Consider the following 13467-nt stretch of genomic DNA (forward strand, 5'->3'; position numbering starts at 1 on the left):
CTAACATGCTCACCACAGGGCTGCAACTTTCAACAACCAGCTAGAGTGAGATTCTTTTTTACTGTTGGGGTGTGCAAGTGGTGGAGGAAAGTTGTATGATCTTAATGGAGGTACAATATTACAGCGGAGGTAAGGAAGGGACATTACATTACATTCTTTTAGTTACCCGATACAATCGAGGTGAGTGCAATTCCTGAATGTTTCCATTGAAATTGTAAAAAGATAATTCCGTGTCGTAGCCATTATTCTCTTCTGTATTGGACACTGATTCCCAGAGTTTTATTATAAATTAAAGTCTATACATTTGTATTGAAGAAATCTCAGAGACAAATCCAAACCAGAAGCTTGAGACAGAGCCTGATAGCGGTTGTCCACATTTGTTAATCAGCACTAGACACTGGAATTGTGTCACCAAATTTATTAGGATTACTCCTCGGGAAAATTAATATGTACAATTTGCCATGCAGATAGTGTGACTAAAAATGAATTTCCACTTACATCAGAGAAGACAAGACAATATTTTAATCACATAACACACTTATGAATCACAATTACTCTGAAATTAAACTATTTATGCTGCATGTGTGCACAAAGTTACAAAGCATGTGTTGCATAATTTCCTGTGTGTTGGTAAATAACCTGTTTACTACAGAGAACATGCAGGTGCTTTAACCGCTTCCTTTGACTAATGCAATACAGAAAGCCTTTCAAAACACTAGTGAGTCTATCAAGAACCTGAGCTATTTGAGGACACTTTCTTCCCCCTGGCTACAGATGTAGTGGCTGTTGCTTAAAAACCTTTTACACGCTGGCCAGGGGCATGAGAGGTGATAATAATATGTCTAATTGATTAAAGAACAACATGAGACCATGAGATCATTTCTCATTTCCTGTAAAGATGAAGACCCTAAAACATTTAGGACCTAAAGAAATAACCTATATTTAACAGCTTTCACTCTCACATCATGAGACACTAATTTCCAACCATACATTTGTGAGATTTTAAATATTCACACTAATATCTCTGTGAATGATCTTGCCTTTGTATTCCCTAATACTGTAACCTTTATTAATGTGTTGGTTTGCCAGTTCGAGAAATGTGACTATTGTTAAAATTGGTTTTCTCATGTTGTTAATAGGCTATATGTTGAAGCGGATATCTTATATGTAATAGGATTATAAGGTGGGGAATAATTTTTATGGGAAATGTGGAGGGATATTATGATCATAATGTGTTATCAATTTACAAATGTATGTGGTCTCCTCCAGGCAGATTAAAGTCCACTACCATGTCTAGTGGTAGGTAAACTACTAAATCCAGCATCAAAAAGCTTATCAGAATCAGAAATACACTGGAAACATACCATATGAAACACAGGCAATCTGCAACTGGCTCCAGTCCCAAAGTTGCCCTCTGGTGGCTGCATCAAAGATAAGCAACACAGGTGTGACCTTCATTTTCCCGGGACCCGAATCCTCCATTTCCATGTTAAAAGGACTAGTTAGCTTTTTGTCTTCAAAGATTGAATTGAATGAATTGTTTTTCATTGTGACATGAATTGTTCATGCCACAAGATAGCCTTAACGCTATGCACTGCAACATTCATCCAGTCACCCCTTCAGGCGATTCTAGCTATTTACCTTTCAGACATCTCAATAGATATGATTAACTTGCCTCCTCACTTGTAACCCCAAAGCCAGTAAGCAGGGTGTGCATCCCATTCTCATCCCCAGGTCGTCAAAAACCTCTGCAACGCCCCTCAGCATCTCCATGGCTCTGCTGATACCGAGGCACAGTATGGCACCTATTGAGCATAGGAATGGCACAAAGCAGTGGTATTAGATGATAAGAACGGATTGTTACCTCACTGTGTTTTTATGTGCTTATGCTTAAGTTCAGTGTTTCCCCTGTCCAACTCAAGTGGCACACACACACACACACACACACACACACACACACACACACACACACACACACACACACACACACACACCATACCTGTCAAAATTGGAATTTCAAAATAAGGGAAATTGTTTTGGCGGACTCCGCCCATATTTTAACAGCTCTCAGCCCCCATATAATGTAAATGTAAACACATAAAGGACGGGTATATACATTCAGGAATACATGTTTATTTAAAGAATGTATTACTTGTACAGACATGTTTATAAGATTTATGTATTGTATGCATTAGTTATTATCATCAATTTATTTGATGATGGATGAGTTGTGTGGCTTTTGTTTCCCCCGACGAGGACTTCTTTGCGATTTCAGAATCTTGAAACACGTCGCTACACTGCGACTGAAAGCATCCCAGAATCTAAAGGCTCTTGTCACACATGAAGTCATTGACAGTGTATGTTTTTGTGCCTCGTGCTTGTGCTTGGACGATTGTTCATGCTGGCGAACATCGCTTATTCCGCCGTGTGCGATGCTAAAATCTGAATGGCACACTTTTGCACGAGTTTGCCCGACTCTGCTTTTTATTAAATAAGGGAAGGTCTCCTCCCATTAGTCTAGTTACTTACATACAGTTTTAACTTGTTTGGCAGGTTAAACCGCATCTCCATCTATCTCCCGTTCACTGTGACTCTCATCCATTTGTTTTATCTTCTCCTTCTGTGTTATTGTTCCTGTTTTCTTCTTCTGTGTTATTGTTCCTGTTTTCTTCTTCTGTGTGTTTACTGGTGGATAACGTTTTTCAGCTAAAGTTAAACATAATACTGTCATCTGCTCTGCCGGAGGCCACTTTTTTAAATTAGGCCTATTTACATTTTTGAAAGGTTAAAAATACGGGATAATTACGGGAAAATATTTAAACGGGAGGACAGCGGGATAGAAGGAAAAATACGGGATAATCCCGGGAAAAACGGGAGGGTTGACAGGTATGACACATACACACACACACACGCACAGGTGCAGTGGACAGAGTAAAGGCCACAGCAGGATGAAACATGTATTCATTTAAAATCCAAACCTTACCCGGTTTGTGCGGAGGTGTAGGTGTGGTATTTGCTCTTGAGAACATAACTGTTGTGAAACAATCAGAAAATAACGTGTTATTCCTCTGATTCACTGCTTTTATCTTGCAAACACCGCTGCCTCGCTTCATTCACTAGACCAGCCTCTCTCTCTGTCTCTCTCTCTCTCTCTCTCTCTCTCTCTCTGGGTGGTTGAGCCGGGGAGGAGGGACCAACGCTGAATCCTGTGTTCCTTCACAAACACCAACTGACAAATGTTACATAATATACCTTTAAAACCGCACACAGTCAATCACAAATGTAGCCTACAGTAAATACTGGTGACCTGTGTTTAGAAATATGTGTTCACCTTTCTACACCCCCCTTTCCAATGATTGTATATATGGAAAAATGCTTTTTGTTGCAACTCTGCCAAAATCGTTCCAAAGCCAAATTTATTCCTGGGAGCTTGCATGTACCTCCTCATGAAAACTCATGACAGTGTTTTGCATTTTGTACTGGCAGGTCTATGATGTACAACTGCTGGACAACACTGAAATGCAATGCACCGTTTCACGTGTCAGTGTTGTGATTTAGTTTGTTTTATTACTTTTCATTCCGGTATAGAACTGAATAATTGTAATTGTATTTATCTTCGGATCAATTTTCTTTTCTTTTGCTTTTTACCTTACTAAATCCGTTGAGGGGCGAGGGAGAAATCAGGAGGGAGACTGTGAGCTACAAACATATGACACACTTTGTATTGTTTCAATATGACGGCATGTTAAGGTCATTGTAAGTGAAACATGTGTTATTACGGAGCTGGGGGAGGGGGGTAATATTCAGAGAAAGAACTCAGAATCAATGGTAAATTTACAAGAAAAAACTTATTTGATATTTCTTGGCTCCTCACTTGAACAGGAAGTCGTTCTTGAAGACCGTCCCAAAGCTCTTATTTCTGCTCGGAGGAGCGAGAGGGAGAGAGAGAGAGAGGGGGGGAGAGTAAAAGTGTGAGAGAGAGAGAGAGAGAGAGAGAGAGAGAGAGAGAGAGAGAGAGAGTAAAAGAGAGACAGCGATAGAGAGAGAGGGAGAGAGAGAGAGAGAGAGAGAGAGAGAGAGAGAGGGAGAGAGAGAGAGAGGGGAGCTAGAAAGGGAGAGAGAGAGGGGGAGAGTAAAAGTGAGAGAGATTTTTTTTTTTTTGACTTTTCAAAAACACTTTATTTACATATTCTTAAAACAAACAGTTTACTAATAAAGTGTAACGAAAAATCAAAAAATATATATTTATAAATAACAATTCTATAAATATATAAAAAATATCCAATAAAAGCCTGTGTAAAGTGTAAACATTCATTATTCACAGTGCAGATAATATTTTTAAAACACCAACGTTCTTTAAAAGTGTCGAGATCCCCGGTATGTTTGTGAAACCTAAAATCGAGCCAGAGTCTTGCCCTGATATTAAAGAGCCACACTGTCTTGGCCTCCTGCCCCTCTCTGTTCTCAACTCTGTTTTTTCTGCTAATGTAGATGGCCATTTTTGCCTCTCCCGAGAGGAAATTTAGGAGCTGCCACTTTTCTTTGTTGTCTTTTTTGTAGGCAACTCCCATGATAAAAACACTCTCGGTAAAAACTACGTTAAAAAGACTAAAAACCAATGTTAAAAGAGAGAAAAACTCTGTGAGTCTCTTACACTCAGTAAAAACATGGAATACAGTCTCACGTAAGTTGCAGAAAGGACATTTGTTAAAAACAGCAGGATTAATGACGGAGATAAAAGCGTTACAAGCGACGGCACCATGTAAAATCCTCCACTGGAGGTCGGCTGTCCGCTTTTTGAGGGGAGGTTTGTAAAAAGACCCCCACTGTGGGCTTGGTCCACTTCCTCCACCCAGTCTGTTACTCCACACAGTGGAGGGTCTGCTGCACAGGCCTTTCTTGTGGATGCTTTTTACACAGTTCGAAGTCTAAAAGTGGCTGTTCGGCTGGCCAGGTGGACAAGGCCCTGTCCCCCCTCCTCTCTGGATAAAAACAGCACCCCCTGTGGCACCCAGTGTAGACCATCCCAAAAAAAGTCTACCATTTCTTTCTGTAGTTTTGCTAAAAGGCCTGAGGGAGGGTCTACACAGGTCAGACGGTGCCACAATTGGGATGCAACAAGGTTGTTTAAAACCAAAACCCTACCTTTAAAAGACATCTGAGGGAGCAGCCACTTCCACTTGGAAAGCTTTCCCTGAATCTTTTCTGTGACGTTCTCCCAGTTCTTCTGGACAATAATTTCTTTTCCTAAAAACACGCCAAGATATTTCAGGCCGTCAGTTCTCCAGGTGAGGCTCTGGGGAAGAACTGGGAGACCGCCACGCCACTCCCCGACAGCGAGGGCCTCACTTTTCTTCCAATTTACCTTCGCTGCCGATGTTACACTAAAACTATTTACTATATCTGTTAAAATGTCCGCATCTCTCTGGCTTTTAATAAAAACAACAATATCATCTGCGTATGCGGATAAAACAAATCTGCTATTAAAACCAGGTAAAACCAGACCTTGTAGGTTGGAGCGTATTTTGCAGAGGAGAGGTTCCAGGGAGAGCGCATAGAGCATCCCCGACAGAGCACAGCCCTGCCGGACCCCTCTACACACTCTAAAAGGAGCACACAGAGTACCATTAAACTTCAGCACACTCTCAACTTCACTGTACAACACCTTGATCTTGCCTATGAAACCAGCGCTGAACCCAAACTTATCCATTACTTTCTAGAGGAAGTTGTGCTCAACGCTGGTCAAAGGCCTTTTCCTGGTCTAGAGAAATCAGACCAGTATCAAAGCCCAATGAGCTGGAGACCTCCAAAACATCTCGAATTAGGTAGACATTGTCTACCATGGACCTGCCGGGCACACAGTAGGTCTGGTCCCGGTGGATGACCTGCTCCATAGCCCCCCCCAGCCTGGTGGCCAGAGCCTTGGACAGAAGCTTGTAATCCACACACAGCAAAGACACAGGGTGCCAGTTTCCGATGTCCGGCAGGTTTCCTTTCTTGGGCAGGAGCGTTATCACGGCCCTGCGGCAGGACATCGGCATGGAACCAGAGGCCAGACTCTCATTAAAAACATCTAAAAGATCTGTTGCTAAAATGTCCCAATATGCTTTAAAAAACTCAACAGTGAGGCCGTCGATACCGGGAGCCCGCCGTCCTTGCATTTTCTGCAGAGCAGCCTGTAGCTCCCGTGTAGTCAACGGCCCCTCCAGCTGTGAGTTGGTTTCCTCGGCTACCTGAGGTAGTCCCCCTAAAAACCTCTCTAAAAGCGTTTTCTCCCCCTCATACTCACTCGAGTATAGGGAGGAATAAAAACTCACAGCCCGTGTTCTGATCTGGCTTGGTTCCGTTATTTCTTGCCCTGTGACTGAGAGCAGTGAGTGGATTACCCTCTTCTGTCCGTTCTTCTTCTCCAGGCCGAAGAAGAAGCTAGATGGAGCATCCATTTCGGTGGCGTTTTGGAACCGGGACCGGACCAGTGCGCCCTGGACTTTAACGTCTAGCAGGTCGGCTAATGCCATTTTTTTACTTTGAGGATTTCAATATATCCTCGATCTCCTGTGGACTCACTGATTTGTTCTAGTTCCACTGTATCACCCTCCAGGTCTTTCATAGATCTGGTGATGTCATGTGTGACATTGAGGGTGTGCTGCTGACAAAGCATTTTTATTTCAGTCTTACCATGGTCCCACCACTGCCTAAGACTGTTAAAATCACCCTTCCTCTGCCTAAAAACACTCCAGAAATAAATAAAAGCTTCTCTAAAATTTTTATCAAATGTTAAAACTGAGTTAAAGTGCCAGTATGCGCTTCTTGGCAACACATTTCTAATAAAAACATTACATAAAAGCAAAGAGTGATCTGTGAAACCAACAGGTATAATATTACACATTTTAAAAATGTTAAAATGATGTTTAAAACAATAAATACGATCTAACCTAGCAGAGGAAATCCTATTTTCTCTGCAATGGGACCATGTGTATTGTTTAGCCTCTGCGTTCATCCTCCGCCATACATCCACCAGACCATGAGAGCGGACCAGCTGCCTCAGAACATGCTGAGACGCTGGATGCGTCTCTGCGTGGTTCTGATCTAAAAAAGCATTTTCTGTACAGTTAAAATCCCCCCCCAAGAATAAAAAATCCTCCGAGGCACAGCTATTTAAAACATCATTAATTTTTTGTAAAAACAACTTCCTCTCTGCACCGATTGTTGGGGCATACACATTTATAAAAACAGCATTAAAAAGGTCAAACCGGGCTTTTACTAAAAGCAACCTCCCCTCGATAAAATGCTCGACCTCCAGTGAGACTGGAGTAAAAGATTTGGAGAAGAGGAAGCCCACTCCTCCACTAAGAGATGTGTTGTGGCTTAAAATGACTTCCGCTTCCCACTCCCTCCTCCAGTCTATCTCGTTAAAGCCGTCGCTGTGCGTCTCCTGTAAAAAAAGGACATCAATGTGTTTTAATTTCGCAGTTTCATATATTTGTGTCCTTTTTTTAAAAACTCTGGCTCCGTTCACATTTAAAACACCCATTTTAAAAGTATCCATGGCTGAGATGTTAAAATAAGAAAAAATAAAAACAAATTAATTAATTAAGACCCCCATCACCACTGTTTATTTGTTTTTTTACTCTAAGCACAAGTTTTTTTAATCTATAAACCTCCTGCTCAATGAGGCCAGACTCTTTTTGGCTCATATGGAATCTGGTTGAGCTAATAAAAACGAGTAAATCCAGAAAGTAATCCTCCACTTTTACTCCGTGTTGGTTTTTTGTGTGTTGGAGAAAAACTGGGTACATTTTTGTTTTCTGGCTGTTGCTCAGAGTAAAACCAGGGATGTCGCTGCTGTCTGACACACACTCCTCTTCACTAAAACTGTCTTCTGTCTGTCCCTGCTTCCTGCCTGTCTGTCCTTCCTCCCCGACTTTACTGTTCTTGGCATCACTGGATGCACTCTGACTTTTCTTTTTCCGTTTTGTGGCAGGTTTTTGTTTTATTACCTCTTCCTCCATCTCAGCCTCTTCTACCTGCTCACTCCACGGAACTTGTATTTTTTCTGTCCCCTCCCCTTCTACACCACCCATTTCCTCTACTACATCGCCCGCTTCCTTTACCTCTTCTACTCTTACCTCACTCACCTCCTCTGCACCACTCACCTCCTCTGCATCACTCACCTCCTTTACCTCTTCTACTCTTACTTCACTCACCTCCTCTGCACCACCTACCTCTTTTACTACATCACTCACCTCCTTTAAATCTTCTGCTCTTATCTCACCCACCTCCTCTGCACCACCCACCTCTTCCACACCACCTATCTCCTCTACACCACCTCCTCTACCTCTTCTCCTCCCATACCACCTGACACCCCCTGCACTTCCTCTCCCTGTTTTTTTTGTTTTTTTTCCCCATTTTTTTCCACCACACCAAGTGAATTAACACCACCTATCCCGTGTACAAAGCTGGACACAGCAGCTGCACGTCTTGACGCGGCGCGTGGAGCGGCCACCGGCCGCCCCAGCGGAGAGCCCCCCGCTGGACCCCCGCGCTTCGGACAGGCTCTCGCGGTGTGTCCCTCCTCCCCGCAACCAAAACATTTCATAACCGATGAAGTTGCAAATATCACGTATTCATAATCATCTACTTTAACGTGGAAGCGGAGGTTGAGCTCCGCATCTCGGTTATTAAGTATCATATATAGCTGTCTTTGGTGAGACACTACGTGCTTCAGCAACTGAGATTTACATCCAGACAGAATCTTTTTTACCGGGGAAACGACTTTCCCGTGTCTGGATAGTTCTCTGCTGAGAAACTCATCGGTTATGAACGGAGGGACATTTGATATTACAACTTTGGTTGCGGGCAGAGTGAGTGGCATCACCTGCACAAACCCTCCGCTCACCGTAATACTTGTCTCGATGACGCGGTGCACCCGCTCCACCTGGTCCAGGAAGATGACAACTGCCCCGTTCATCCGTGCCAGAGACTTCACACTGCCATGTCCGACCTTGTCTCCCACAGCTAACCCGATCTTCTCAACGCTACACGGGAAGCCGGCTGATATTTTGATCCCGTGCTTCCTCGTGAGCTTGGTATAGTCTCCATTTGCCATGACGTCAGACGCCGGCCGGCAGAACACCGGCAGGAGAAAAACACCAATGAACCCCATGGAAAAAATTCACAGGCTACCCAGAAATAAAGTCAAAGAAATAGTCTTCAACTTTACCAGCTGCAACATTAAAGTAATGAACACATTACTGTATCGTGCCGTAGCTGTGCTGCAACATCACTCTGTTTGCCTTCCAGCTCAGGATGGGCTCATGGTGCAAATCAACAGCACTGTTGGAGGACAAAGAGGGTTGGACGTGAGTCTGTTGTTCCACCTGCACCCCTGCTACCCTTCCTGTCCCCCCGCCAACTCCGTCTCTTCCACTGGTCTTTCTAGGACTCAGTGTCACAACATCAGACAGAAGCTGCTGGATCAGGCTGCAGCTTTACCTCCAGAACCAATGGTGCATCAGCTCGTGGAGGGGCTGCAGGTAAACAAACTGTCTAATGAGCAACAACATTTTTACATTGAAGGAATGCTCCTCCAATAATCATTGGATTTGTGTTACAATCAGCAGTGTGTGCAGGTGACAGAGAAGGGCAGAGGTGCCGAGGAGGAGGTGAAAGAGAGAGAAGCAGAGGAGCAGTGGATGGCAGTGCTGTCGTTAGACCACACCCGATCTCGAAATCGTTACATCAGTCTGCTGCAGCGCTGGAGCCAGCAGCTTCAGCTCAATGGGACGATATTACTGGGACGGAGTATACTGGTTATTCTGCAGGGAGCCAGACCCAACATCAGGGTACCCACGTGTTCAACACGCCATCACACAGAGTCTTACAGACAGAACATGCAGGGCACAAACTGTATGTATGTATGATGACTTTAAAGATTGATTAAATATGCACGATAGACAAAAACATAATTTTTTCATGCACCGGTCAATTTTGAGAGTTTTGTCTTCTTTTGGACGATTGGAAAGAAAACATCTCAAAAACACATTTAGTTGTTTATTTTACTAACTTTGTCTGTCAATTTAGTGATACAAAGAGATATCTAAACTTCCCTCTGTAAAACATTTGACTCTAACATGATAACAAAAAGAAACAAGAATGTTGAACCTGACTTTATCCAATGTTCACATTTTTGTTCTGGAAATGTGTGCAAATGATCACATAGTTAATAAGATAATGCGTCATTACATATTAAAACATAACAATTCAGAAAACTTGTAATACAGAAAAGAATTGCCTTAAAGTAATTACCACTGTGGACGTTTCATAGTGGTGTCTATTAGTTACATTTGAACCCTGTTCCCCTGAAGTGTCTCCCCTTATAGAAACCAGCATTGAAATGAACAGCGCGCTCTGCTCCTAAAATCAGATGCTTTGTTGACTTTGCATCCACCCCAGCCTCCTCCCTCTGTCACTCTATAATAACGGAACCTGACTTCCTCTTCTGCTCTAGAAAGAAGAACTGAAGTCCTACGGCCAGCTGAAGGCAGCAGCTGTCACTTGAGTTTAAACACATGTTGTTTTGGGCTCTTGCTGAAATGTCTCCATCTGGTTTGAAGCGTACTGCGACCTTTAGCTTCTGCTCTGTATTTTATATCAGACAACTTGGCGACATGTGAATGAATGTTGTATGTTTTCTTTGTAAAGGTTTTCCGTGGTGGAGTCATGGATGGCTCCTGTCTCCCTTCGGAGTGTTTTCTGACTGTCATCATGTGTCTGCAGGAGTTTTGTCGCTTTTTAAAGACGGTGAAGGTGGATGTGGATTCTTCAGGCAAGAAATGCAAAGAGAGGATGATGAAGGTTCTCATTGAAAGCCCTTCGTCCCCCTCCTGTGGACATGGGTATGGATCCCTGACATCTGACTGTGATGTGGAGTCAAAGGAATAAGGGCAGGACTTCAGTGTTGGATCCCAGCAGTAATCCTCGTCTCTCTTCTCTCTGTGTTCCTCTGCAGGCTCCAGGGTTTTGTTGTGAAGAGCTACGAGTCGTTAGCAGAGCTGAGCGCAGCCTTCCAGGAAATCAACATAACAGAGCTTTACCAGCAGATACTGCCATCATTAAGTGACTGATGGCACACAGTTTACCACGGTGACCACGCTGAAGATTCAGACCATGCAGGCAGCAGCTACGGCTTGACTGGAGAAACAGGCGCACAAGAGTAAAGCCTCGTCCCGATGCTCAACTCCAACACAACACTGAAACTGACTGATGGTCGTAACGCAGGGAAACAAACAAGGGTTCATTATTGCTGACGTGATATTTTGACGCTTCATTAAATGTCAAGTGTCTACAGGTGACTTTCTTTTTGTTCCTGGAAGAAAGCAGCTGAAACTCTCCTCTGCATCTACAGCAGTCTGTGTGGAGAGAAACCCTTCATATGTTCACTGCAGCTATAATAGTCTTAACATAGCTCAGGCTTCCTAGAGTGGACAAGTATGATATTTGATTTTTACTCAGATCTTTTACTTAAGTATTAAAGTATTAATATCAGATTGTAAAAATACTCTATTACAGGTAAAGGTCATGCACTCCAAACTTACTGAAGTAAAAAAGTCCTAAAGTATTGGTATCAAAATATACTTAAATTACCAAAAGTAAATGTACTCATCATGCAGAACCGACCGTTTCAGAATAATATATTTTTATATTATTGGATTATAACTATCTATATATATCTATACTATATTAATGTGTTCATCACTTTAATGTTGCAGCAGGTAAAGGTACTTTATGTACGGCTGGGTAGCTTAATCTGTGACATCATCATTTATTAGTTGATTTATGTTTTATATTGATCATCTAAATCTGCAAAGTAACTAGTAACAAAAGTACTTCAAAATTGCACTTGAGTACAGTACTTGAGTACATGTACTTAGTTACCTTCCAACACTGACTTTGCATGATTTCCAGGTCTGGATAAGTATGTACAAAAGAAAAGAGTCTGGAAACATCTTTGTGTTTCCAGACTCTTGCCCCTGTTCTGTTTTCTAAAATACACATTTTTTTAAATAATGGGTGAAATAATGTTCAGTTTGATGGATAATAAAATGGTCAGTTGCAGCCCTATCAGTGAGTGAGCTACATGGACTGGTTTAGTTGTTAGCATTGTGTACATCCATTGCTAGTAGGAATGTGAAGTATTTGCAGCTGCAAGAGTCGTAGTAGTTGTAGTCAAAGTGGCTCCTTCTGCAGTGACTGTAGCTGAAGTGAGGCACTTCATGTGTGGTGTAATATCTCCACCTCTGACCTCAGTGCTTCAGAACTACTGGCTTTGTCTGCAATACAGTTTACGGCTCAAAGCCAAATCAGAGGGAATTGAGTTGATCACCTTAAGTTAACAGAGTGGAGCTCTTTTGTGACTTAGAGCAACAGTTTCAAATGTTTACATCCTCGAATGAATCATGTTGAACTGGCCATGTGTGGCGTTCATGTCTGTTATTTTAATAAATAATATAATGATGTCGCCTCGGCTACACCACAATACACCATTTAGTGTTGACTGATTGGTATTAGCGGCTACAGGCCAACCTAGTAGCATACATAGTCAGAATATAACTTAGATGTTAACATTTGGATTTAAAAGCATTTATTTACATAATAAAACATTTGTTATCTGCACTCAGATATGTTCTTAAATTCTCCTGAGAAGTGGAAACATGAGTCTGGAGAAGTGTGGAATGTAAATGTAAAATGTGTATGAACACTGTTCACTGATAACTTTCGTTAAATCAGATACATTTGATTAAAGGTGGATTTAGGCTCCCAGCATATATACAACAAAGATTATTTAAGCCCATATTAAACTTTATGAACATGATCATGTGGAGTTGCAAACATAATTCCACAATACTATAATGTTTGTGCACATTTGTGTATGTTATTTATTGTATATTTGATTTTATACTATGATTTGATTTTTAAAGGAACCCTATTGTGACAGAGTTTTGAGGCATTTTCAGATTTGTGAGACGAAATTTTGTTGTCTTTTTTCAATACAATAATGTTACAAAGCAGACCTGACAGCTCAGGAGTGAATAATAAAGAAATAATCTTTTTTAGGGTTATCATTGACCCATCATGAAGTGATGCATTTGGAAATGTGTGAAATGGTTTGCACCATTAGTGTTGTTTAAGATGTGTGCTCTGTACAAAACATAATGTAAAACAATATGAACATACATTATGATTTTCCAACATACAAACATAAACATTAGAAACCAAACTGAGACACTTCCTGTAGTTTTGACTTTGTATTTAAAACACAGTTTGATGGCAGGTATAATTGGGGAGTTGTGGTAACTTTGTCTTCACTTCTTCTCGTCTCGTCTTCTCGGCTTTATCGTCTCGTCACATTTCTTCTCTGCGCTCTTCCCATATTTCCGCTTCCTCGTCTGGCTCTTCCCTTCTCGT

General features: G+C 42.0%; 1 protein-coding gene across 1 annotated transcript; it reads left to right on the top strand.

Annotated features, from left to right (window-relative positions):
* The first annotated feature begins 1289 nt into the window (after positions 1-1289).
* On the top strand, positions 1290-11126 carry LOC115018732 (RWD domain-containing protein 3-like). Its single transcript, XM_029447918.1, has 5 exons — positions 1290-1299; positions 9304-9536; positions 9621-9845; positions 10780-10898; positions 11012-11126. Exons 1-5 carry the CDS (start codon positions 1290-1292, stop codon positions 11124-11126), a joined length of 702 nt encoding a protein of 233 aa, XP_029303778.1.
* The last annotated feature ends 2341 nt before the right edge of the window (positions 11127-13467 follow it).

The sequence above is a fragment of the Cottoperca gobio genome, chromosome 14 (assembly GCF_900634415.1).
Source record: "Cottoperca gobio chromosome 14, fCotGob3.1, whole genome shotgun sequence".
Taxonomy (NCBI): Eukaryota; Metazoa; Chordata; class Actinopteri; order Perciformes; family Bovichtidae; genus Cottoperca; species Cottoperca gobio.